The sequence below is a fragment of the Podarcis liolepis genome, assembly GCF_965112155.1.
Source record: "Podarcis liolepis genome assembly, chromosome: 7".
NCBI lineage: Eukaryota > Metazoa > Chordata > Lepidosauria > Squamata > Lacertidae > Podarcis > Podarcis liolepis.
The window spans coordinates 67,328,942-67,354,779 of record NC_139561.1 but is presented as its reverse complement, the minus strand read 5'-3'; the positions used below and the strand labels follow the sequence as shown (position 1 = coordinate 67,354,779).

The following is a 25,838-nucleotide window of genomic DNA, read 5'->3' as shown; positions in this document are numbered from 1 at the left end:
TAAAAAAATCAAGAAGGTTCATCCAGAATGCTCTGGGGCATTGCAAAGGCTCGTGGGTCTTATACCAAGGGTTCGGTTCGGTACCAGGCCAGGAGAATACTATTCTCAGCCTTGTGTTGACCTTGCACATGCACCCACGTTCCACTCCACAATAGGGGTAATGTTGGTGTGGAAGTGTAACATGTTGGGGGATGTGTTCTGTGGCCATGTGGCTTAGTAGTTGGTGGCAGTGGCCATTGTTAAAACAGCTGTGGCACACACAGGAAGCTTTTTGCTGTCACCACAAAGTGAAAGAGTAGCATTCGTTCTTTGGCTCCCGGCTCCTTGACTAGTGGTGTGTAGTCCTGGGCATACAGCCCAGAGGAAGAAAAACTCCAAGGGGCTTTAGAATTCTTCCCAACAATGCTCTTACTTTTCTTTCAGAACTCTTTTTTCTTAGAAAAAGGGAACAAACAACTGATATGAATCACAATAGAGACAAGACAGAATGAAATCGTGCTCCTATATGGACAGGTGCCTAATAGCTTGGGATGTAGGACACGTGGTGAAATTGACAAATAGAATCAGTGTCAGATAGCAGACAACCATGTAATATAAATTTATTGAGAAGTGGAATTGGTTTATTTTATATTGGAATGATAAAATGCAGGATACAGTAAATCTGGGTGCAGTATTAGGTGAGATAAAGGCTGAAGTATTGGATGTCAGATGAGAGGGAGGACAATAAATGTTCATTCTCTCTCTCTCTGTATATGTGTGTGTGTGTGTATTTATAGATAGATAGATAGATAGATAGATAGATAGATAGATAGATAGATAAAAACACGTTTGGGGGTTAGAAACAGTGCTTATGGTGGGAAATTTAAAAGTGATTTGATTTGCATGATGACTAACAATTACTTGTGGAAAAGGAAAAAAAAGATGTAGGAATTGACTTAATGCCGATCTCAAACCTTTAAAATTGAATTTTTTTTTTGTAACTTAAGAAGAATCAGTTTGAAGCTAGAACAGTATTGAAATGAACAGGATCAAATTTGTGTGTGTGTGTTCCCTTTTTAGTAATAACAGGTGCAGATGCAGAGATTCCTTTAGCGAAAATAACATACAATAATCCAACTTATTAGCACTCCCTCTTATTATTTTTTCCTCTTTAACTGAAGACATTCCTTTTTTCAACAAGCCTTTTAAATGGAACCTCCCCCCCCTCTGTATCTGTGTTGGATTTGAAATTGTTTTTATATATGACAATGGTTTGCCTATGTTTTGATTGCTGGTGTTTTTATTATTAAATCCCTTCAAGATGTTTTGTAAATAAAATAAGTGCTTACTAATTCTCGTGTGGACTTTTAAAAAAAAATGCAAACAGATGGGAAATGGGGCTTAAGGCTAGTTAAGATAAGAAACAGCAATTGACCAATTAGTCCATTGCAACCCAGAATTACTTATTGGATCCTTCCTGGTTTTAAACTGCCTCTCCCGGGAGAGCCAAGCAATGCACAGGGAGGTGGGTGTTGATACTGCTATGTATGCCTAGGGCTGGGCGAGGGGACCTGAACAGAGTTTGAAGGGCTTCTTGCTGAGGCTAATTGGCAACTTGACTTAAGATTTCCCACAAGAAATGTGTGGGTTCCAATACACTTGCAGAGAGGAGTTCCTTCCCAGTTCGGCATAATTGAAATCAAAGGCTATTACATTATGCAAAAATGGGGGGGGGGGTGTTAATTGCCACTTCTGTGTTTTATTATTACTCAGTTCTAAAGAGCTTTTTGGCATGCAAAGAACTCTGGAACTTGGACATCTTCATTTGGAGCTCAGTGGGACTTACTCTGAAGGAAAGTGCACATGAAATTGCTGCCTTAGTTGTGTTTGCTTTAGTAAGCCTGTCATGTCTTGCTCTTATCTATGAATGACACAGAACTGAGACATGATGGCTTGCCCAACACATGACCATTCACCTACCTTGAGGAAACAGTTCAGTTCTACCATGCTTTTAGCTGGGTGCAAAAGTCAAACCAGGAAAAGGTCAGGATTTAAGGCAGCCTTAGAGCAGGGAAAGGGAGTGGGCACCAGAGATGGGTTCTGTATACAGTGGTACCTCGGGTTACATACGCTTCAGGTTACATACACTTCAGGTTACACACTCCGCTAACCCAGAAATAGTGCTTCAGGTTAAGAACTTTGCTTCAGGATAAGAACAGAAATCTTTCTCCAGCGGCACGGCGGCAGCAGGAGGCCCCATTAGCTAAAGTGGTGCTTCAGGTTAAGAACAGTTTCCGGTTAAGAACAGACCTCCAGAACAAATTAAGTACTTAACCCGAGGTACCACTGTACAAGGAACCTCGCTTTGAGGGTAGGACTTCATAGGGCCTAGTATACAGAGAGTTGCTCCTGGGGTCAGCTGCCAAAATGCTCTTTCGGGTTGGGCTTGCAGTGAAAGGTGGTGTCCTCGAAGAACAGAGCTCATTCTGTCAGAACAGTAGGATTTTGATTACCATTTGCTGGAAACTACCTGGGTTCTACAACACAACACAACAACACAACAACACAACACAACACAACACAACACAACACAACACAACACAACACAACACACTCATATGCCCTTACTCCTAACAACTTTCAAATTGTGGCTGAGTCTGGCAGAATTCTACTGCTTAATTTCCTCTTTATTTGCATTGCAAAGTCACATCGTTCCCTCGAATGTTGTGGCGATTAATAATTTCAATGGAGCTCTGCATGGCAGGTCGTTAAGAGCAAGAGCAGCCGCCGCAGGCTCCGTGCCTGGCATAGCATTTGGCTATGTTCTGACAGTTGTTATAAAGTACGGGTTCTGAGCACACCAGGTTGGTGTCTGAATTCGTGTCTGTTAGTGCTGAAGGTTATTTATGGGTCTCATTCATCGTGAGTGAGTCATCCTGTAACTGTGCTTTTCCAGATGGAATTTCAGCTGGGATTTTTCCTCTCAAAAGTAAGGGGATCCTTCACTTTACAGTCTTGAGAAATGCAGCCATTGAGCCAAATCCTAAACCCTAAAAAATGAAAGCCATTTAACTGAGCATATGTTTAAATATATTATATATTATTACACATTCCTCACTTGCTACAGTTCTGCTATATGTGAGTACAGTGCTATGCATGTTCTCTCAGATGTAAGTCCCTTTGTGCTTTTTAAATCCACAGTTTCCTGATTCAGAAGTTACAGGAAACTGTGGCTTAACCACAGTCTCTCCCTTGAAGTCATGTAACTGAAGGGGAGAGAAGTGAGTGTGAAAGCACAAGGCATGTACAAAAAGGCCAAGGTTTGTTGCATCTGAACCAGGTCCACTTTCTGCCCACTCACTATGCACACCACAGATTGAGATATCTGAATGGAGAGCATTTTTTTACTTCCTTGTTTGCCTTTTGCTGGTTGGCTGAGGAGCTGTAGTGTATTTAGTAAGATTTCAGAGGGTTTTCCTAGTGGGTTTTGACTTTCGGTGGAGGGTGTCAAAATTCTGTGGTTGGGAATGCATGAAAAATTTCCCCAAAGGAATCAGTGGAAATAATTGACTTGTGATGCAAATGCTTGCCTAATGAATGATTTCTAGGGAACGCGTTGTGTTTGAAAAGCAAGATCTGTGTGCATTTGCTTTAATTGCAGATGTACAAGTGGGGCATAAGTGGAGGCGAACAGCCAGTCCTACAAGGCTCAGGAACTCCCAGAGAGGGACTTGGGGCAACCATCCAAGGCTGCACTCTCAGTTTCAGAAAACTACAACTAGAAATTATAGCAAAGAGAGAAATAGGGGAGAGAGAATGTGGCAGTTTTTTTGGGAGGGAGGAAGCACCATGGCCCCCTCACTTCCTTAAGAGCTGGTGGTGATCATTTCCAGTGTTTAATTGCACCTTAGAAACTAGCTGATTTCTTGTGACATGAATTCGACTCTAGTCCATTGAAGAAAGGGGGCTACCTTGGCATCCTGGCACAAGAAGGTATGGCAAATAGACTTACTTGGGAAATGTAAACAAAAGCTACATATAGCATGAGAGAAAACACAAAGCCACATTATTGGCTACATGGTGGAGATTTATTACTTTTACAAATCACTCTGACAAACAGCCGAAAGATTCCTAAAGTGCTTTCTGATTTATGGGTTTCATAAACCTTTATTTGTCTATTACATTAACTGTAACTCTTAACCTGATGACTTTATATGGAATTACATGTGTGGGTGCCACTTCTACAACTTTGCGACGTATCATATTTTTACTTTGCATTTCTTTGTATTATCTTCCCCCTTGTTCTACTTTGGGAGGGGGAAGGTGCAAGAAAAAATACAAGAAAACCTTTCTCAGCCATCCTGAAGATGCAGAGGAACACAAAATGACCCCTAGCTAGATTGATCAATTTTTTGCAACTAACCTTTCCAAATGCATGAGGGTAGCTAATAATAAAAGCATAAGACTGCAAATTGACCAACTGCATCTTAGAAAGGAGAAACAACGTCGTTGCAAGGTCCTACTAGAGCAGTGTTTCCCAACCGGTGTTCCGCGGCACACTAGTGTGCCGCGAGACGTTGGCTGGTGTGCCATGGGAGGGAGGCGGGCGAGTCGGGCGGCGAGAGGCGGGGCGGCGGCGGCGAGGATCCGCGTCGAGCCGGGGGCGGCTCCGCGGTGGTGGTGCCGAGGTTTCTCTCTCCATTCTCCCCTCACACACACACACAGGAAATAACACAGGATCAGCTGACAGGACCCGGCCAATGGGGCGGCGGCGGGGCAGCGCGCGCAAAAGGGAGGAGCGCGAGCAGCGGACGAGGAGGAGGCCGGCATGTCCGGGCAGCAGCAGCAACAACAGCAGCAGCAACTCCCGGCGACGGCTCCTCAAGCCCCAGGCAACACTACTCCCTCACCGGCCTCGGCCGCCCTCCTGCTCCACCCGCCGCCTCCCCCGCCGCCGCCGGCCACCTCGGCCCCGCCGCCGCCCCTCCTCCGCCCGCTATCGCCGCCACCACCACAACAGCCGCCGCCGCCTCAGCTGCCGCCGTCCCTCAGTCCCTCGCTTTGCTGCCTCCTCCCCCCCCACCCCCAAAGCTTGGAGGTTCCCCGGCAAGGGGGAGGGGAAAAAATTGATACTTTCACTTTCGTGCGTCCCTCCCGGCGTGACGCTGCTCGCTGACGTCACGGGGCTGTAATGGTGGTGTGCCTCGAGATTTTTTTCATCAAACAAGTGTGCCTTTGCCCAAAAAAGGTTGGGAAACACTGTACTAGAGGACAAAAGATGAGCTTACTTGGAGAGGCTTTCTCTGTGGTATGTTGCTCCTAGGTTATGAAAGGCTTTACAAGCCCAACATCATTGCACAAAATCAGCCCACCTTACAAATCTTTTATTCCACACGAAGCTGCTCCCTGCCTCTTTGATCTCCCTGGCTGTGCTTTATTGGCCTATGCTTTTATAGAGTCTGCTACGAGATGTATTCCTAGGGAGGCTAAAGTGAAGTTGATGCCCTGTGTTGTTGCAGCATTTTAATAGCCAGGAAAGAAAGAAAGAAGGAAGCAAAGTAATGAAGCTCAGCAATGGCAGATTAATCTGGGAACATTGGAGCAGGGAGAGGGAATTGAGTTGTAAGGACTTTTCAGGAGCGGCAGCAGTAAAACCCTCAGCAGGAAGAGAAACCTGAAGAACAGAATATGGTGCAAGGGAAAAGAAGTTGAGAAAAGTGGGTCGAGGCTTAAACAACAGACCTGAGTCAGGGTGCAACAATTTTTTTCACAAATCATATCAAGTTTCATTGCGGTAAATTTTCAGGCATTTTTGTGCTAGGTCATTTTTGTTTCCCGTAAAACCTGAATCAAGCAAATGACCTGTTTGTGTTGGTGCTGACCTTTAAAGCCCTAAACGGCCTCGGTCCTGTATACCTGAAGGAGCGTCTCCACCCCCATCATTCAGCCCGGACACTGAAGTCCAGCGGCGAGGGCCTTCTAGCGATTCCCTTGCTGTGAGAAGTGAGGTTACAGGGAACCAGGCAGAGGGCCTTCTCGGTAGTGGCACCCGCCCTGTGGAACGCCCTCCCAGCAGATGTCAAGGCAATAAACAACTATTTTACTTTTAAAATACAACAGAAGGTGGCCCTGTTTTGGGAAGTTTTTAATGTCTGACACTGTATTGTTTTTAATATTTGGTTGGAAGCCTCCCAGAGTGGCTGGGGAAACCCAGCCAGATGGGCAGGGTATAAATAAATTATTATTATTATTGTTATTACTACTGTTTTTGTAGCCGTTCCTTATACAGTAGGGTAGAGATAAGCAGCCTTTGTCCTGGGGCTCAGTGTGGCCCTTAGGGCCTCTCTGCCTGGCCCACATCTCACACTGACCCTGCTTCATGTCTGAAGGTGTTCTTGAACTCCAAGCACAGGAAGGGGGGAGTGTGAGCGTGTGCAGAAACTAGCCAGTGCTCGGTAACTGGCCTTTACAAAGGTAAAGAATTACGCTCAGTTCTCCGTCCGTTTTTGCTTCTGGCCCCACCCACCATAGGCAGCTTGGAAAGTTGCCCAGAAGGGAATGCAGCCCTTGGGTGAAAAAGGTTCCCCACACTTGTAGGTAGAGGAATGTTACAGGTGTGTTGCTCATATCTGGTAGTCCTGTTTTTAATCTCTGTTAACAACCTTATAGATTCCCAATATCAGTTCCAGAGGTGGTTTATGGAGCTGCTGCAGAGCAATGAGACCTTGAGGGTTCTTAGACTACTATTCCCATCAGCCCTAGCCAGCATGGCCCGTGGTCAGATATGGACGATGGGATATGTAGTCCCAACAACATCTGAAGGGGGCGGGGTAATCAGGTTAGGGAAGGTTGGTGTAAGCCAGAGGTTAGCAAACTTTTTCAACAGAGGGCCGATCCACTGTCCCTCAGACCTTGTGGGGAGCTGTACTATATTTTGAAGAAAAAATAATGAACGAATTCCTATGCCCCACAAATAACCTAGAGATGCATTTAAAATAAAAGTACACATTCTACTCATGTAAAAACACCAGGCAGGCCCCACAAATATCCCAGAGATGCATTTTAAATAAAAGGACACATTCTACTCATGTAAAAACACTGAATCCCCGACCACCCGCAAGCCGGATTTAGAAGGCGATTGGGCCGGATCTGGCCCCTGGGCCTTAGTTTGCCTACCCATGGCTCCATTTTGGATTTGGAGGTAGAAGAGATTTTTCTGTTCTCTGGGTGCCTTTTTGGAGCTAAGATGTCACACATTGCCCAGGAAACAAAGAAGGGTGTTTTCAGCTGCATGAGACCCTCTCTGATACATCCGGAAGATGCTTGGTGTTATCACCTCCTTAGCCAGTGTGCAGCACTAAGAGAAAGTTTTGGAAGAGCACGGGAGATTCAGCCTGTAGGAGAGGGTTTCCTTGGTTACAGAGGTGAGCAAATGACGTGAAGGTGTCCTGGGGAGTGCTGGCTTCAGTATTTAATCTCTGTTTTCCCAGTTGGGGAAGAGATGCAAATAAAGTCCCCTGACAGCACCAGGAACTCATTATTATAATACTAAATGCTGGAAGGGACTTTTGAACAGCCACATTTTGACAGGGGCATTCTATGGAGCTTGCAGTTGCTTCTCAAGCAAGGGTTCACATCTTGAACCTGCCCTGTGCCCCAACTTCAAGTTCTCACTCCTCCTTTGATTCTTACCATCTCTCTTCTTGGATTGGTTTGGGAGCAAGATACTCCTGGGAAGGATTTTCCATTTGCTCCTCTACTACCACTGCTGAAATGGCAATGCCAAAAGATTTACGCCTTTTGTCATAGCAATTCAGGAGGGAGGGCGTGGAGTTCGTTGCTTTGTTTCTTAGATTGGAATAACTTTCCTGCTTGCTCACCTGGAGTTGATTTTTGCTCTCTGCAGGCGACCAGCAATTCATGTGCTTGATTCTAGTTACGTGTCTTGATTTCTGTTTAAGACTGGGATAATTTTCCTGCCTGCTCACCTGGGGTTGATTTCTGCTCTCCACAGGCGACCAAGCGAGTGACAGATTTAACATGCTTGGTTTTAGTCGCATGTCTTGTAGCCCAAGTGCCCAGATTGCAAGCTTCTACTGTTCTTCTGTCTCGTCGGTATCTGGCTTTTGTATTGTTCGGGAACACTCACAGCAGCAATCTGCTAGAACCAAAAACAAAAAAGCCCCAGGCTCTTTAGTTATAAAAAGATGGGAGGTGCAGAGTGACTGGGTGTTCTGAATTTCAACCAAGATCAAAGATTTAATGAAAGCACACTCAGTGTGGGTGTTATTTTTAGAGCATTGCAAAAAAGATTCTGAATCCTTCATTCTCATTAATTTAGGAGTGCTCCATCCTAATGGAATCCTGACAGCCCAGGGGGACAAAGTGAGAGACAGTTATAATTTCTAGATTTGCCTCTTTAATTTGTACTTAACTCTGCTGTTTTTGTAAAGTGGGGGGTTGGGGGAGTGACTTTGCTGCAGCCTTCAGTGACTCGAGCAGCTCACGAGTCTGCAGGTGGGCGACGAGTTCAATGGATACTGGCTTCCAACTTTAATTTGGCTTTGTTGGATTAATTCGGCAAGGACAGAGAAAGCTAATGGGCATTGCGGTCAAAGCATTAATACTTTGGACAGGGGTGGAACAGAGGAAAGGGCTGGGCTGGGGCAGAGACTTACCTAGTTATTACTATATTGGAGTCTCAGTACTTAACTTTTTGCTTGTGGGTTTTTAAAATTATAATATTTATTGAGTTTTCATATGCTCAGCAACACAAACTACATCACCACAGTCATAACTCCCAAGTAGTCATTCCCCCATATGTCCCACCTGCTGCAGAGAGCCATAAAACACAAACGTATCCAAAACATGTATTTACATATCATTACGATGAGAAAACCCACCAAGGAAAGCTAGAAAGTCCGTTATTAGAGATTGCAAAATCCAAAGAGGCAAGCAAGAGGTACCCTGCTGAACACTTAAGAGAGAGCAACTTATATCTAAAATAACCAACCTGACTTATATTGGGTTGGGATAGTTCTATTATTGATGCTGTAACCAAGTGAATTCAATAAATGAGTACCTAAGCCCAACAAATAGCTTGCATTTTCTTTGACCTCCTGATCATCTTGTACATAAGCTTCTCAAATAGAGCTACTCTCCAAACCCACTAGTACCAATAATCAAGATGCAAGAATTTGAAGTCCTTCCAAGATTTCCCAGTCGTAGTTTGAGCCGCTAGAAGAAGACGGGAGATTGATTCTCAATTCTTCAGGTCTTTATCTGGCTCTTCAAATAAACTCAGTAGCGCAAGTCTGAGAGATGCTATTCGGTTTTGCTTCTCTATTTTAGAAATCTCTCATTCAACACTAACATTTTACTAGTGATAGGTGACTTTTTAAAAAAATATTTTATCTAAAGATTTGCACACACATCCCTCCAATGTTTGTATGCACACCATTAAACAGGCTGCTTTCTAAAAGGGAGGACTGATGGGAGCTAGGGGATAATGGCATCTAGAGGGATACCTTTGCTTTAGAACAGAGCAGCCATCAAAAATCGCTGTACAGCTTTGTTGTCTCTGCCATCACTAATGATGCCTGCTTTCAGACTGGCTTGAATGCCAGGCAGCACCAGGGGGCACGGTGTCTGCTTGGCATTCGGTTTGTGGATTTTAACTGATACTCTGCAGGCAGCACTATGAAAGCCTCTTTACTTCGTGCGCCAAGGAGAGGAAGAGGGAAATAGTGGTGTTGGTGTCCAAATTTTTGTGGTCCATTCTCTCTTCATGCCACCGTTGGTGCGTTTTTCATCTGGCACTGGCGGCAAACTGCTGACTCATCGTTCTGTCCTTGGATGACTCCTAAATTCTGGTCTGTTGCATATGAGACAGGGGTGGTGTGAGGGGGAAACCAGGGTGTGATCACGAAGGAGCCAGGTGCAGAGCTGTTGGTTCTGAGCAGTGCGTTCTGAGCTGGGGCTAGGCACTTGCCATTCCAGGAAGGCTGCCTGGTGTTTCTCTGCAGTGTGCAAAAGGATTGCCTTTCACCAGCTGGGCTCAGCAAGCTGTACTCCCTTGCTAAAAACAATTGGAGTTCCGCACCCAGACAATCCAAATTCTGGAAGCTGTTTTAAGTTATGCCAATCAAGCAATCTGCATTCTGGGTTTTCTAGTGATACATGAGTGAATGGAATTCCACACCCACACCCCAGAAATTCAATATGGAGCCTGAGGAGGAGGATAATGTCCACCCCACAAATCATCCACCCCCAGGTCTTAAGGCAGCGCTTCACACAATACCTATCCCCTATCAACCCAACTTTCATTTAAAAAGAAAGGCAGATAGTGGAATGGAGAGGATGGGTCTTTGTTCTCGGTGCCAACATGTCTGCATTATCTTAAGTGCTAAAGCCAGACAACTAAAGAGCAAACTCAGATAATTGCAGAGTTGGAAGGACTTTGGAGGCTATGTAGACCAGGAATGGGGAACTTTTGGCCCTCCAGATGTGGCTGTACTACATCTCCCATCCTTCTTGGCCATTGAGCATGCTTGCTTGGCCTGACGGGAGTTGGAGTTCAGCAGCATCCAGAGGGCCATAGGTTCCCCACTCCTGATCCAGATCAACGCTCTGCTTAATGCAGGAAATCCAGGGCCACAGCGCCCCCCAACAGGTGCCAGTTCTGCTGTCCTGCTTTGCGGTGCTCCAAGGCTCGACCAGGCTCAGGCTGGATGCAAGGCAAGGTGGCCCAGGCAGGGCACAGACTGGTTCCAAGCCTGTGCTTTGGGGAATACAAAGCTCTGAAGTTTCTCAAACTGAACCCTTTTATAGCAGCAACACCAGATGTAGCCTAATAGTTACCAGCATCTTTGCTGCAGGATGCTCCTCTACTTAAAGAGGCCCACCCTTCTCTCACGATCTTCTGCAATGGAGCCTGGGGAGGCTTAGGGCTTCCAGGATCTTCTACAGTGGAGTTAGGAGGATGGCGGTGCCACGTCTTCAGACTGGGGGTGGGGGTGAAAGCAACTGGCCTCACAGGTTCATTGGGTTGCAGCACTTTTGGGGCTCCCCCTGCATGCCGTTCAGATTCAGAGTCCTCACCTCCAGAACAGGAACTTTACTCCTTCCCTCTTCCCTGTGCACACACCTCATGCCTCCAGGCCACAAACCTGCTGTTGGCCCTTCATGCTCATGGGGGGTGGGTATTAGAATGAAGGCACGGAGTATCTCAGGCTGGCCTCTGTAATACCCTCTTACATGCTCCCCACCCCTAGTGTCAGAGGGATGTATTTTACAGCTCAACAGGTTGCGCCCTGAGCCAGATGGTTGGACTTGCCCAGCAATTCAGCATGGAAGAACAAAGCAACGGCGGTGTTGATCAAGAATGGCTGCCTCTCATGAAAATACTGTAGGTCCCTTTGCCAGGGAGTCGGAGGACAGAACACGCCGTGCTTACCAGTTGTCTTCCCACCCCTAAACAGCAGGGCTGAATTTAGAGGAATTAAGAAAACCCATAACAGCTCTGGGAGGAAGGCAGCACAATTTGAAGGTCTCTATCTATAATGGCGATTTGCAACATATCGTTGCAGCGCGGAGCACTTCCTGTTCAGGATTCAAGGCATTTCATTCTTGCTTTTGCCCCCTCTCCAGTGGAGGCAATAGTAGGTGGGGTACTGGTGCAGGATAGGGCCCTCTCCATAGTGGCAGTTAGTCATTATTTCTGCTTTAAGGTGCATTGAGCACCACCATTACTGGTTTTTCAGCACTGATTAAAGACATACCTCTTTGCTCAGGCTTCTGGAGAGCATTAGGTATTATAGCCAGTTGCTGTCAAGGTACAGAATACTGTGTCGCTTGTGTAATAAAAAATTACAAGTCTTATATATATAATAAATGTTCATAAATGTACCAACCAAGCACTTACATAGATATGTGGACCATATGTCTGGGACAGCACAGGAAGACCATCCTGAAACCATTTTGACTCCCAAACTGACCAAATGTTTTCTCTGCAAGGAGAACCTTCCCATTGTCTCAGGAATTATTGGGAAATCACCATCTCAAAGAAATGGGCAGACAACCAGGAAAGGCAATCAGATAAGGCATTATCAGATAACCTGACAGACAGGAAAAACAACAACATTCAAATTTCTGTTGTAGACCACCTCTTCTGTGATGTAGGTATGATGTTTGTGGGGAGTGGTCTTGGGTTATACCCCTTCTGTGATGTAGGTATGATGTATTGAGGGGTGGTCTTGAGCTCCAGGGCAGGGAATTTAAAATGTCTATATAAGGGCAGGTACACCTTTGTTCTGGGTCCTCCTCCATCCTCCTGCGTGTGAGGGGAGCACCCTGTTGCAACAGCTATAATAAAGATCAGGCTTACTAGCTGCTTTGCTTCTCAATATTCTCTGGTTGGCCTCTGTTATTTTCTCCTACCAATAGGGAACCCACGTAAGGACTTTATACAGGCTCTTGGATACCCCATAAGGGAAAAAGGGCAGATTTTGTTTACAACACTTGTTGTATAACTTAATTACTTGAAGAGATGCTGTGTATGTTTTCCAGTGTTTTATTGCACTGTATGTTATCCGGTGCTCACCTGCTTGGTTCCTATCTGTCTGTGAGGAAATAAATACATGAATATTAATGTTTCAATTTGATGTCTGTATTGTAATTATTTTTAAGTGTGCTAAATTTAAGTTTACAAAACATAAAAATGGGTTGCACAGCATTGTTACAATATAGAATGATTAAAACAACACCACAGTTAAAAGAAACAGCTAAAAACTCAACTGAAATGCTAAAATAAAGGCCAGCAAATTAATTGTGGCATGGAGTATTAGCATTAAAGGGCAGGGGATCATTCTGTGACTGATTTAAGTGACTCTTTTGCTCAAATAAACTCCTGTCTTGGTTTTTGGACTCTGGGAAGCTGATATATGTGTAAGAAGTATGTGTGTGTGTGTGTGTGTGTGTGTGTGAGAGAGAGAGAGAGAGAGAGAGAGAGAGAAATTACATATTAATTTATTCCCGCAGTGAAATCCTATACCTGTCTACTCAGTAGTAATTCCCACTCACTTTAATGCGGCTTACTCCTGGGCACATATAGGATTACAGCCTAAGGCTGAAAGAAGGATTTATGCAAATATATCCGGTTTGTGTAATATACTGGTTATGGGTAATAGAATTCAACTTCTCCCACAGCAAATTCAGGTTTACTTGAAATTTTGTCTTTCAGTTGGGGTCCTTCTGCCCTCCCACGACTCTGTGCCATTCTCTTCGTTCGGCCTTTGCCAACCTGATGCCCTCCAAGTGTTTTGGGCTACAACTCCCATCAGGACGGCTGTACTCATTGTGGCTGAAGGGAGTCGTAGTCCAAAATATATAGAGGGCACCAGATGGACAAAAGCTTTTTGTGTGGGTGGAAGAAGTTCTGGGGTCAACACAATGCAGCTGAAGAGGAACTGGCCTTTACCGTCTTGCTTCTCTCTCCCCTTCCAGGGTTCCACGTGATTCCAACCATTTCCAGTATAGTTCCAGAGAGCTGCTTATTGATTGTTGTAGGGCTGCTGGTCGGGGGACTCATCAAAGCTGTGGGAGAGACCCCTCCAATCCTAGAGTCGGATGTCTTTTTCCTCTTCTTGCTCCCGCCCATCATCTTGGATGCCGGCTACTTCCTCCCCTTACGCCAGTTCACAGAGAACCTGGGCACGATCTTGATCTTCGCCGTGCTGGGGACGTTGTGGAACGCCTTCTTTGTGGGCTCGCTGATATACGCCGTGTGCCAGATCAACGGCACCGGTTTGCAGGACACCGAACTCCTGGCCTGCCTGCTTTTTGGCAGCATCATCTCGGCAGTGGACCCTGTTGCCGTGCTGGCTGTGTTTGAGGAGATCCACATCAACGAGCTGCTGCACATTTTGGTGTTCGGCGAGTCTTTGTTGAATGATGCGGTCACTGTGGTAAGTGAAATGGACCGTAAGTTGGAACATGTGCCAGCTGCCTCAGGTTTTGGATTTGGGGCTCTGTTTAAGGTGGAAGGATAGGAAGCAGATCTGATCCCTAGGGCACTATCCGTCAAGTGCCCCACAAACGGGTTGGCACAAGAATGGGAATGTAGGGTTGTATCCAGAGTAGTACTACATGACTTGTTCCATCGGCTCAAGGACTTCTGCAGTGGAACTTTCCCTTCTTTTCTCCCCTTGTGCACCCCCTAAATCAGTTCTAGGGGTTCTCCCAACCCTCCGGAACAGATTTGGGGATGTGTGTGTAGGATATTCCATTGCACAAGCATAAATACCGTATTTTTCGCTCTATAAGACGCACCAGACCACAAGACGCACCCAGTTTTGGGAGGAGGAAAACAAGAAAAAAAATATTCTGAATCTCAGAAGCCAGAATAGCAAGAGGTGAAAGCAGCAATCCCTCTTGCTGTTCTGGCTTCTGGGATAGCTGCACAGCCTGCATTCGCTCCATAAGACACGCACACATTTCCCCTTACTTTTTAGGAGGGAAAAAGTAAGTCTTATAGAGCAAAAAATACGGTACTTGTGCAAAAGGAACGAGTACTTTGCATACCACCCTTGGTATGTTGGTCAAGGTACACAGTCCGCCTTTGTCTCCAAAACTGATCACGTACAGTGGTGCCTCGCAAGACGAAATTAATTCGTTCCATGAATTTTTTCGTCTAGCGAATTTTTCGTCTTGCGAAGCACAGTTTCCAATAGGAATGCATTGAAAATCAATTAATGCGTTCCTATGGTCAAAAAAAGTCCAAACAAAGCCAAATTTGGTACAACAAGAGTTTATTAAGTGCTCTTTAAAGTCACACATACTGTAAAGAGCATTTCAAAATTCAAACCCAGATTTTTTTTAAAAAAACAGCAGAGTGGCCCAATGGTCACAGAAAATCATAAAAATGCAGAAAAAAACCCACAAGCTTCCAGATTCGTGCAAACCCCTCCCCAACTGTTCCCCCAGCCACCCAGCACAAAGAAATTCAAATCCAGAATTTTTTTAAAAAAACAGCAGAGTAGCCCAATGATCACAGAAAATAAAAATGCAGAAAAAAACCACAAGCTTCCAGATTCTTGCAAACCCCTCCCCAACTGTTCCCCCAGCCACCCAGCACACAGAAATTCAAATCCAGATTTTTTTTAAAAAAAACAGCAGAGTGGCCCAATGGTCACAGAAAATCATAAAAATGCAGGAAAAAAACACACAGGCTTCCAGATTCTTGCAAACCCCTTCCCAACACCAAGTCCTTGAATTCCAAACACCCCAACCCAAAATCCAACCCCCCCCAAAAGTTTTAAAAGCTTAACTTACCAAATGGCTGCAAAAGAAGTTTTGGAAAAGCTTCAAAAATACCAAAGTCTTTAAAAACCTCAAAAATGGCTACTATGTACAATGCGTTCTATGAGTTGCTCCTCGAAGTCAAGTCGCAACTGTATTAACGGTGTTAAGAAAAAGGAAACAAACTTGCAAGACGTTTTCGTCTTGCGAAGCAAGCCCATAGGGAAATTCGTCTTGCGAAGCAGCTCAAAAATGGAAAACCCTTTCGTCTAGCGAGTTTTCCGTCTTGCGAGGCATTCGTCTTGCGGGGCACCACTGTATATGCCATGGAATTTTGCAGGAAGGGTGTGATGTAGTTGGAGCAACAAATGTACATGCTATCTTTGAATATTAGGTTGGTTTTTACACACACACATTCTCTGTCCTCCATCCAGGCAAGTGAAAGGCATTATCAGAGGAAGCGCACGGTCCAGTTTGCTGAAAATCACTCAAGGAGTTTGCAAAGCAGGGGTGGTGAGGGGTTTGGTCTGGAGAAGCAAGGTATCTGGGGAGGAGTTGTAGCATGGGGGACAGTCCTGAGGGCCAGATAGTGTGGCTTGGAGGGCTACCTCTGACCCCTGGGCTCTACCTCTGCCGTATACTGTAAGGCAAAGTCTCTTAAGAATGACCTGGATGATCAGCCAGGGCATGATTTCCACTTTGCCGGTGAGGAATTGCTGTCAGCAAATGGCTGAGAATGGAGAAGCAGTTGTGCCTTTGCTGTAGATCTTGTGTTGGTCTGGTTGCAAGATACCGATACCCTTCTGCCTGTAGAGAAGGGGAAGGGCTGTAGCTCAGTAGGGGAACATCTGCCTTGCAGGCAGAAGATCCCAGGTTCAATCCCTAGATTCTCCAGGCAAGATCCCCCCCCCACTCTGAAACCTTGGAGAGCTGCTGCCAGAAGAAGAAGAAGAGTTTGGATTTGATATCCCGCTTTATCACTACCCGAAGGAGTCTCAAAGCGGCTAACATTCTCCTTTCCCTTCCTCCCCCACAACACTCTGTGAGGTGAGTGGGGCTGAGAGACTTCAAGAAGTGTGACTGGCCCAAGGTCACCCAGCAGCTGCATGTGGAGGAGCGGAGACGCGAACCCAGTTCACCAGATTACGAGTCTACTGCTCTTAACAACTACACCACACTGGCTCTCTTGCCAGTCAGTGTAGACATTAATAAACTAGCTGGAGCAACAGTCTGGCTCTGTATAAGGCAGCTGCTTGTGTTCCAGTGCTAGGGCAGTTATCTTGCATGCAAAAGTTCCCAGGCTCAATCCCTGGCATCTCCAGGTAGAGCAGAAGAGGCTCTCTGGCTGAAGCCCTTGGGTGCCATTGCCAGTCTGTGTAGATGTTACTAGGCTTGAAGGCCCAATGGTCTGACTTGCTGTGAGGCAATGTCCTAGGTTCCTGTGGCACATTTGATGCTCCCTGCTCTTTGTGGGGGTGGGGGAGAGCCTTTGGGGGACATGCATCTCCCCACATCTCGCCTTATCGCCTGCCAAACGTGTGATCTGGCAGGGACAGAGGAGAGCCAAGCTGGGACTGAAGTCTATTTGTCTCTCTCCAGCTACAAACATTCAGGCTCGCACACCTGGTGGGATTTGTGCGTGCTTAAATTGTCAATGGCCATCGCCTTGCCATGCCTTCCGTTGCTGAGGCAAATGAGGATTTTCACCTCACCCATCAGAAAGCACTTGAAAGGGCAGAGGGAAGGAGGGCGTAGGAAAGCTGATTTATGACTACCAATGTGGCAAAAGGGCATGGATGGGTGACTCATTTACGTTGAGGCCTCTGCTGCCCAGGATGTGTACTGTTACGTCGTAGTGACTCAAGAGGGTGGTGCTCCTTGCCTTTTCCATAAGGGGTTTCTCTGGCATGGTTGTGATTTATTGCAGCTAGTGAACTCCTTTGCCCTTTGACAGTTTGAACCTGTGGCTGTTCTGTTTTGGCAGCAGGGTTTCCAGTTCCAAAATGCTGCGAAGCTACCCAGGGGGTGCTTCTGCTCCCCTTCCTAATGGGTGGGACACAGAGTCCTTCTTGCCCAAGAGGAAGGCATTTCTGCCAGCTCACCCCCTCACACCCTGTGCTTATTTAGTAGAGACCAGTGGGACTGTGGAGGCAGGAAAGTCGTGTGTTGCTATGCATTGTTATAGATCAAGTTGAATGTGCAGTGCTTAGGCGTACTGTAACTCACAGTCTCGTACCAAGCTTTACATAGGAATTCAAAGAAATCAGAAAAGCGGTACAGTTTTTAAATCAGTGATTAAAACCAGTGCAGTTTTGTTCAGCTCACCATCTTGATTCAAAATGGCCTCCTTGATCTCTGGAACTCTCATGAAAAGTTTGGATATGATATCATAAGAGCAGGGCTTTTTTTTTCAGCCGGAGCTCAACTCAGGTGGGGCACCATTGCCATTCTAAGAGAACAAGGGAGAAGTTCACGGTGAACTCCGGGACCTCTTTTTCCTAGAAAAATAGCATTGCTTTAGAGGTGAACAGTGATCAGACAAACCACTTTCCAAAATATATCGTAGAATAGCAGAAAGTACCTGGTGTTGCTCAGGAATTCTAAGAAACAACAGAGTTCTGAGATCTCTAAATGGAAAATGTAATTTGTTAGTTTCTAAGGCTGTGCACATCACACGCATGCAAACCAGAAACACTCAATCCAAATTCAACCTCAAATCAATTCTAGGGTGGGGCTAATGTTCAAGTGGGGGGTGGGGTGGGGCTGCTCTCATTGCACCAAAGGGAATAGGAGGGTTCAATCCTACTGCTTCATTTCTCATGTGTTCCCTGCTACTTAATATATTTATCTGTTTCACAAGATTCATGGACCGCTTGATTGCAATTAAACCTCAAAACAGTTTGCAAAAAGAATCAGGGTGGATAAAAATCAATGATTTTTTTATTTTAAAAAATGGATTATTATTTTTAAAATCAGATTTTTTAATTTAAATCAGATTTTTTAAAAATTTAAATTAGATTTTTAAAATAAAATGCTTTTGGAGGAAAAATATTTCTAAAAAGTTTTCTATTTAAGTTACATTATAGTCCAAAGGCTATTCATCAGGAAATAAGGATTTGTTTTAAGTTTTTCATGTGTGTGTGTTTTTAAAATCGTTTAACCACATCAGTTAACAAACATGGATACATATGCTGTAATGTTATTGTTTTAGTTAAATAAATTGTTTAAATTGTTATTAAGGAAATGATTATTTTTCTCCTTCCAATAAAGTACAGCAGAAAAGTTGTCCAAATCTAAACAATAATTTCATAATTACCTGTCTTTGTATTTCTAATAGTATAACCAAATCAGTATTTTTTAATATAACTGTAAAAACTACTCTGAAAAATTATTATTCCAAAAATGAAACTGTCATCTGGTTGTAAATATTAAGATTATACCAGCAAGAATGAGTCTTTCTGACTAGTGATTTAAATCTTGATTTAAATCGATTTGATTTAAATCAAAGCCACCCTGAAAAGAATCAAATCATAAGATTATCAGGTTTTTTTTTAAAAAAAGTTAAAAGCAACTTTTCCAAAGCTTTCAAAAAATAATTAGCATCAACAATAAGCTAAAAACCCAGTTTAAAACACACGCCAGCATTCTACATCTCTGTACAGGCTTGCCTAAACAAAAATGTTTTAGCCGGCGCCAAAAAGGGTATAGTGAAGGCGCCTGCCTGCCTGATGTCAATATATGCCCAGTAGTGTAAACAGATCTCCGCTTGCAGTGTTCTCAGTCCTGTTCACTATTATTGTCCTCTGGGGTTTTTAATTTTTTGCTACTAGTAGTACACACAGTAATTCATAAGGCTTAGATCATTGAATCCTCACTTGGCCTGAGGCAGACTGAATGCTGACAGACTGTGGTTTGCAAACAGAGCCAACCTTGTGCATGTGAGCTGTGTCCTTTCTCTGGAGCGCTGCCCTGGTAGCCTCTCACTTTGCCTCAGATGGTGAGGCATCCCTAAGATGGTTCTCTGCTGAAGGTCTTGCTACCCATAGAGACAGATGGTCCTTCAGGAATCCCGATCCTAAGGGCCTTAAAGGTCAACACCAGCTCTTTGAATGCCTCACTTCATGGGATACGGTGCGCCGTTCTGGTCATCTCACCTTAAAAAAAGATGTCATATAGTTGGGAAAGGTTCAGGAAAGGGCAGCCGAAATGTTAAATGGGAAAGGTTGCAGTGTTTGGGACTTTTTAGTTTGGAAAAAAGGCAAGTAAGAAGTGAAATGATAGAAGTTCATGCATTTGTGCATGGCATGGAGAAAGTGGATAGAGGAAGGTTTATTTCTCCATTGTCTGTAACACTAGAGTTTGTGATCTAGTTTTCCCCTTTGCACACGCCTTTCCAGAACACAGGGCATGGCGAGAAAGAGGATGCAATGTTCCAAACCGGAGAGATCTTTCCAAGACATTGGACGCTGAGCGACCTTTGGGCCATTGCCTTAATGGGCCAAGGCAGGGAGTGCCATGCTACGAGGCCTTGCCCTTTTTGTTTGCTTCTCCTAGGAACATAGGAAGCTGCCTTATACATTGACTGGCACTTGCTCTCTGGGGACCCACACGCCCCTCCACCCCCTCACCTTTGGTTGAGTTCACTGGTGAACTTGGTTCTGAATCTGACCTAAGAAGGGTGGGATTTTCCCTTCCATCCTGGTAGGGCAAAGCTCATTTGCCCAGGGGAGCTGAATCTATAAATTGGCTCTAATAAGCCTCCCCTCCAGACTGTTTTTTTAAAAAAATGCCATCCCTGAATAAGCAGTAGAATCTTGGGAAGGGAGAAGCTATAAAAAACACCATATGTAATGGAAATGGAGAGCAAGAGGAGCAACGTTAAAGCAGCAGGAGAGTTTTAGCCAAGTTTATACAGCAGGAATGTGGAACCTGCGGCCTTCCAGATGTTGTAGGACTGACTCCAACTCCCATCAGCCCCAGCTGCCATGGCCAGTGGTTAGGGATGCTGGGGGTTGCAGTCCACAAATTTCTGAAGTGCCACAGATATCCCATCCGTTTTACACAAGCCAATCCGCACATCACAGTAAACCATAGTTTACTGTGTGTTTACTATTGTGAACTCAATGAACTTGGCTTTTTTGTTCCTCCCTGCTGACACTGGGGAGAAACAAACCACAGTTCCTAGCTTTGCCCTGCATCCAAGCCAGGGAACCTGGATTGTTTTGCTCTCAACAACCCCTGATCAGTGAGCCAAAAACAAAGATTGTCTACAGATTGTGTCTTTTGGGGAACAAATCGAACCATGGCCCCTGGTTCAGATGTAATGCTAAAGTAGGACTCATGGTTTAGTTTCCTCCTAATGTATGGTGGGGGGAATGGAGGGGAACAAGATGGGAGCAGTTTGCTTGTACACAGTAAACCATGGTTTATAGTTTGCCACAATGTGCGAATGAGGTCTTTTAGACCTATGTTGTAGCTCATGCTCATCTTAGACGTCTCAACAAAGGAAAGTGGTGGTGTTTTTCTAATGATGGTCTTTTGTAACTCTTCTAGAGCTCTGTAACAGTAAGGGAGGCTGAAGAAGGACAGAGTTAATAGGCAGTCTTTGAAAAAGGCTCTGTGCTGGTCAAGGTTGAAATTCCAAGAAAATTGTACAGTGGAGTTTTGGTATTTTGACACTGATGGACCAGGCTTTGGATTTCACTTCCCACTTCGAAAAAGCATTTGACAATGGAGACTGTACTGAATGTGCTTCAGCAAGGAATAAATAGCTAAATATTAAAACAGGATCAAAAAATTAAAATGTCAAAAAGTTAGGATAGCACTCTTGCTCCTGGCCAATTGTTTTTAGAGAGAGAACACTAGACTGGCACAGACTAGTATGTGTTTAGATATATTTACTGTTTTCATCAGCATCCATCAGTATTATTGCTATTGCTGACTCTTAAGTTAGAAAGAAATATTCAGTTTTTTTGAATGAATCATTTACAAGTCAAAACAGCCCCTCTTAGAAATTAAGTATCATCAATCCCTTCAAAGGGTTGGTCATTAAGCCAAGAACGAGCCTGCACATTTCCCATCTTTTCAATTTCTGTTGCAGACTGGTTTTGACACTCGAATCCTATTCTCATTAAGCCACAGTTCCCTGTCAAATCTGAAACAAGGAACTGTGGTTTAATGTCAGTTTACCCATGATCTGAGTCTAGCTGAAGATCCTGAATAGTAAACAGACATAACAAAGGATAAGGATCAGAGCCCTGAAACCAACACATGGGAGACATGGGAGCCCAATATTCACCACTCAGTTCCTGAACAATGGTTTAGGAAACCAGGCTCATTGCATGCAAAAAATTGTTTTTAAAAGCCCTAGGGGTGACACTGAAGGTGTAGGGCATTGGTGAGGAATTTGTGGCCCTCCAGATGTTCTCAACTCATAACTCTCATTACACCTGGCTGTTGAGTGTGTTTGCTGGGTCCTGTGGGAATTCTTCATCATCTGGGGAGCCAAAGGTTCCCCATGCCTGGTATAGAGGTCATAGAGAGAGAAAGGAACACAGATTCCTACTAACTGCATGTTAACCAACTCACTGGTGAAAGCAGAGCAAAATGGCAGCTCTTTTCCAACTAGACGAGGGCTGCTTAGTTGTCTGCAATAGCCTTGATAACTCTTAAGGCAGCAATTAGGAATGAGGTTTGTATCCAGCAGGATGAGCTCTTGTCTATTTTTAATGCTCCCTTTTGATCCATTTCTCGAAACCTCCCCACTTGCCTTGTGGGATACTAATTTCTCGTCTCTCTCATGTTGGCACACCCGTGGCCAACCTCTGATCAGTGCTCCCGTGAGCTTACATTGCTGATCCCTCCCTCCCTCCCACTTTTGTCGTTCCAGGTTCTCTACCACCTTTTTGAAGAGTTTGCTACATTCGACAAAGTCACCTTTACCAATATCATCCTGGGTTTCCTCAGCTTCTTTGTGGTGTCTCTGGGGGGCGTCTTTGTCGGGGTTGTCTATGGCATCATCGGAGCCTTCACCTCCCGCTTCACTTCCCATATCCGTGTCATCGAGCCCCTCTTCGTCTTTCTTTACAGCTACATGGCGTACCTGTCCGCAGAACTGTTCCATCTCTCGGGCATCATGGCGTAAGTATGGCGGTGGGTGGGGACTTGGATGCCACATTTGAGTTGGAATGTAGGAAGCGGCCTTAGATGGAGGCAGACCTTTGGGGTGGGAGTGGTTGGGTTTGAACCTGGAACCTTTGGTGTGTGGAGGCTCAGGACATTCAAAAGGGGTGTATCCCTTGTGACCTAACCTGATTGTGTTTGTTAATTTCAGGCTAACAATCTATACAATCCTTATATGCAGGCCTTTGGTGCATAATAACGATGTGGTGGGCAGAAACCAAAATTCAACCAAGTTGTAAAACCCAGAACGAAACAGCAGCCGCTAGCTCAAAAACAAACCTTGTGCTAAATGTTACATGTGAATGCAGCCACTAGGATAGCATGCATCTGTATGTGAAGACCTACATATAAGTCATTGTGGATCAGGAATTCTAAAACAAAATTCTCAAGTTCGTTAGCAGAGCTGGACAAAGACCTGCAACCATAGGCGCCAGCTCTAAGGGGCCTAGACCTCTTCGGGCCTCCCCAAATGGACCATGCTGAGCCACCCCAGCCTCCTTTTCTGCTGTGTGAGAGCACAGATAAGCTGCCCAATCTTTCATCTCTCCCAGGGCACCCTCTCTCTTCCCCTCCCCTCCAGCACCCTTGTCCTGGACCCAGTGCCCCACAAGCCCCCCCCACCTGTTGGCATCTGGGTGGGGATAGGAGGGGGAAGTGTTCAGGCTGGGCCTACCATTATGCCCCAGTGAGCCCCCCAATGTACAAGTTCTCCTGGCAACATTTCAGCAGTGGGTGGGGGCCCCATATTTTATTCAACTTGGTGCAAGTTTACTTGCTATTGTTTTATTGTTGGGGGTGAGAAACCCTTGCAGGTCTGCTTCAAATTACCCAGCTCTCCACCTGGTCTCCCTTTTGCATGCGCGCACACACCAGTGTACAAGTCTTTTTCTACAAAGGCATTGTCTCCATGTATGAAGCCTGCACTGTATGAAAGCTCTCCCAATTGGTCCAGCAATATACATGGTCTTTTCCTGTTTTGTAACCCTGTTTTCTTAGAGGCTGACATAGCAACAGCTCCCCACCAAGCTCAACAAGTGAGTCATCGTCGGGCTGGATTGCATCAGCCAGAAAAGGAACAGTGGCCCCCACTTGCATAGTTTGAAACCAGCAGGCAAAGGAGAAGCAATAGAGATAGCTCAGTTGGTAGAGCACGAGGCTCTTAATTTCAGGATTGTGGGTTCGAGCCCCATGTTGGGCAAAAGATTCCTTCATGTCTGAAGTTGGAGTAGTGTCTCTTCCAACTCTATGATTATGTGAATCCAATCTGGGCAGAAGGCTATGGGAGCACTGCAGAGGGAGTTAGGCCCCCCCCCAACCCCCATTTTCAGCTGTCAAGACTTGAATACATGGCCCTGTTGCTTTACTGCAACCTTCCCCAACCTTCTGCCCTCCCTCTTAACACCCTTATAACAAACCACTTCCCTTCATTCTTTGGGGGAAGCCATAACTTTTTACTACTGACGTGATGCTGCTTGAAATGCCACTAGAGCCCAAGTGATGTATTGGTGTGCATGAGCCTGTCTACAGACATTCCTGTTTCTTTGGGCAGGGAATGAAGTCTGACTGTTGCTCTACTCAGCTCATACTGACTGGCAGCAGCTTTCAAGGGTTTCGAATGGGAGATGCCAGGGATTGAACCTTTGCATGCAAAGCAGATGCTGTACCCACTGAGATGCACTCTTTCCACTATAAGCTGGAAGGAGCTATCTTTATGCTGGGATCTAGCCCCCCCAAGTGTCTTTTCTGACACTTATGTAAAGGTCTCTCCTGCCCCTAAGCTTTTAAACTGGGTATGTCACAGATGGAATCTGGGACTTCCGTGCAGACAAAACATGTGATCTACTGCAGAGTTTTGGCCCATTCCTTCCCAGTCGAAATTGGCTGTTGTGGACTGTATAGAGTCTGCAAAGGCAACAAGGCCCCCCTGATTCTTGAGAAGAAATGAACGAATCCTGCCTGCTCTGTGGCTTTCCATAGCATACTTCTTCCTCCCTTGCAGGCTCATTGCTGCCGGAGTGGTTATGCGCCCTTACGTGGAAGCCAACATCTCCCATAAGTCCCACACCACCATCAAGTACTTCCTGAAGATGTGGAGCAGCGTCAGCGAAACCCTCATCTTCATTTTCCTCGGTGTGTCCACTGTGGCCGGGAAGCATCACTGGAACTGGACCTTCGTCATCTGCACCCTGCTTTTCTGCTTGATCGCTAGGGTTTTAGGTGAGGCTGTGGGACGAAAAGTTGCAAGAGTGGTGGGAGATGTGGGGGTGGCCCCTGCCCACAGCTTGTGCTGCCGAAGGCAGGCCTCAAATCTCAGGTGTGTAAGGCCTGCCTTTGGCAGCACAAGCTGTGTGTAAGCAGCAGGCTTCACAGGAAAAGGATCCCCCCAAACAAGCCCAAGGCATCTGAATGCTTTTCTTGTGTCGAGAGCTTCCATGTATTCCACGTTTGCACATTATGGCCGCATTTTGGACATCATGAGAAACCATCATTTATCAAGATGGGAACGAGCCTAATCTTCCCCAAATCCTCACATTCTCCACCTTTTGATTTCAGTCAGCTGCAGCTTAGCATTAGCACTTGAACCCTGAACTTGTGCTTTTTTGAAGTTGGCTTGTTTCAAGAAAACCATAGTTAAGATTAACAACGGTTTGTAAGGTTCAGAAGACATCACAGAAAACGTGGTTCATAGTGATGTCCAGATGTATCGGCTGAGCCTCTCTCTTTCTTTCTGCTTTTAAAGACTGCGTTTCAAACCTCCTTGGAGCCACATCTGTGTGTTTGGTGACGTCCTCATTCAAATTTGGTAGCGTGCACCGCGTAGGACTAGTGTCAAATACCACCCAAATTATACAAATTTGACATAATTTTTAGCTACGTGGCAGAATTCTTTGCCTTCCCATCTGTGGTGACAATATATGGACCCTGAACTTTAGTTTTCACTTAACTGTTACCATTCCTTTTTATCATTTCCTCAGGTGTCCTGGGGCTGACATGGTTCATTAACAAATTCCGCATTGTGAAGTTGACTCCAAAGGATCAGTTCATCATTGCCTACGGTGGCCTACGAGGTGCCATTGCCTTCTCCTTGGGTTACCTCCTCAAATACGATCACTTCCCAATGAGAGACATGTTCCTCACTGCCATCATTACGGTCATCTTCTTCACAGTGTTCGTGCAGGTAGGCCTGCAGAAGCCCCTCTGTTTCCCAGGCCTGGGGGGCATCATGGCAGCAATGAGGTCATGCAACAAAAGGAGGTGGTAGACTAGACTGTACTTAAGGAGAGTGATACCCTTTTTAATGGTCCCCCAATAAAGGGGGCGGGAACTAGTGGGGTATGGGGAGTAAAGTGGAGTAAAGGCTAAATTAATCCAACCAAACA

General features: G+C 45.3%; 1 protein-coding gene across 1 annotated transcript in view; it reads left to right on the top strand.

The window, feature by feature from the left end:
* The window catches only part of SLC9A1 (solute carrier family 9 member A1), a 71,798-nt gene that overhangs the window by 31,826 nt on the left and 14,134 nt on the right, over window positions 1–25,838 (top strand). The window contains exons 2-5 of the mRNA XM_083512610.1: window positions 13,483–13,943; window positions 22,166–22,416; window positions 24,458–24,675; window positions 25,434–25,695. Coding sequence (XP_083368736.1) covers window positions 13,483–13,943; window positions 22,166–22,416; window positions 24,458–24,675; window positions 25,434–25,695 — 1,192 coding nt within the window. The remainder of the gene's footprint in view (window positions 1–13,482; window positions 13,944–22,165; window positions 22,417–24,457; window positions 24,676–25,433; window positions 25,696–25,838) is intronic.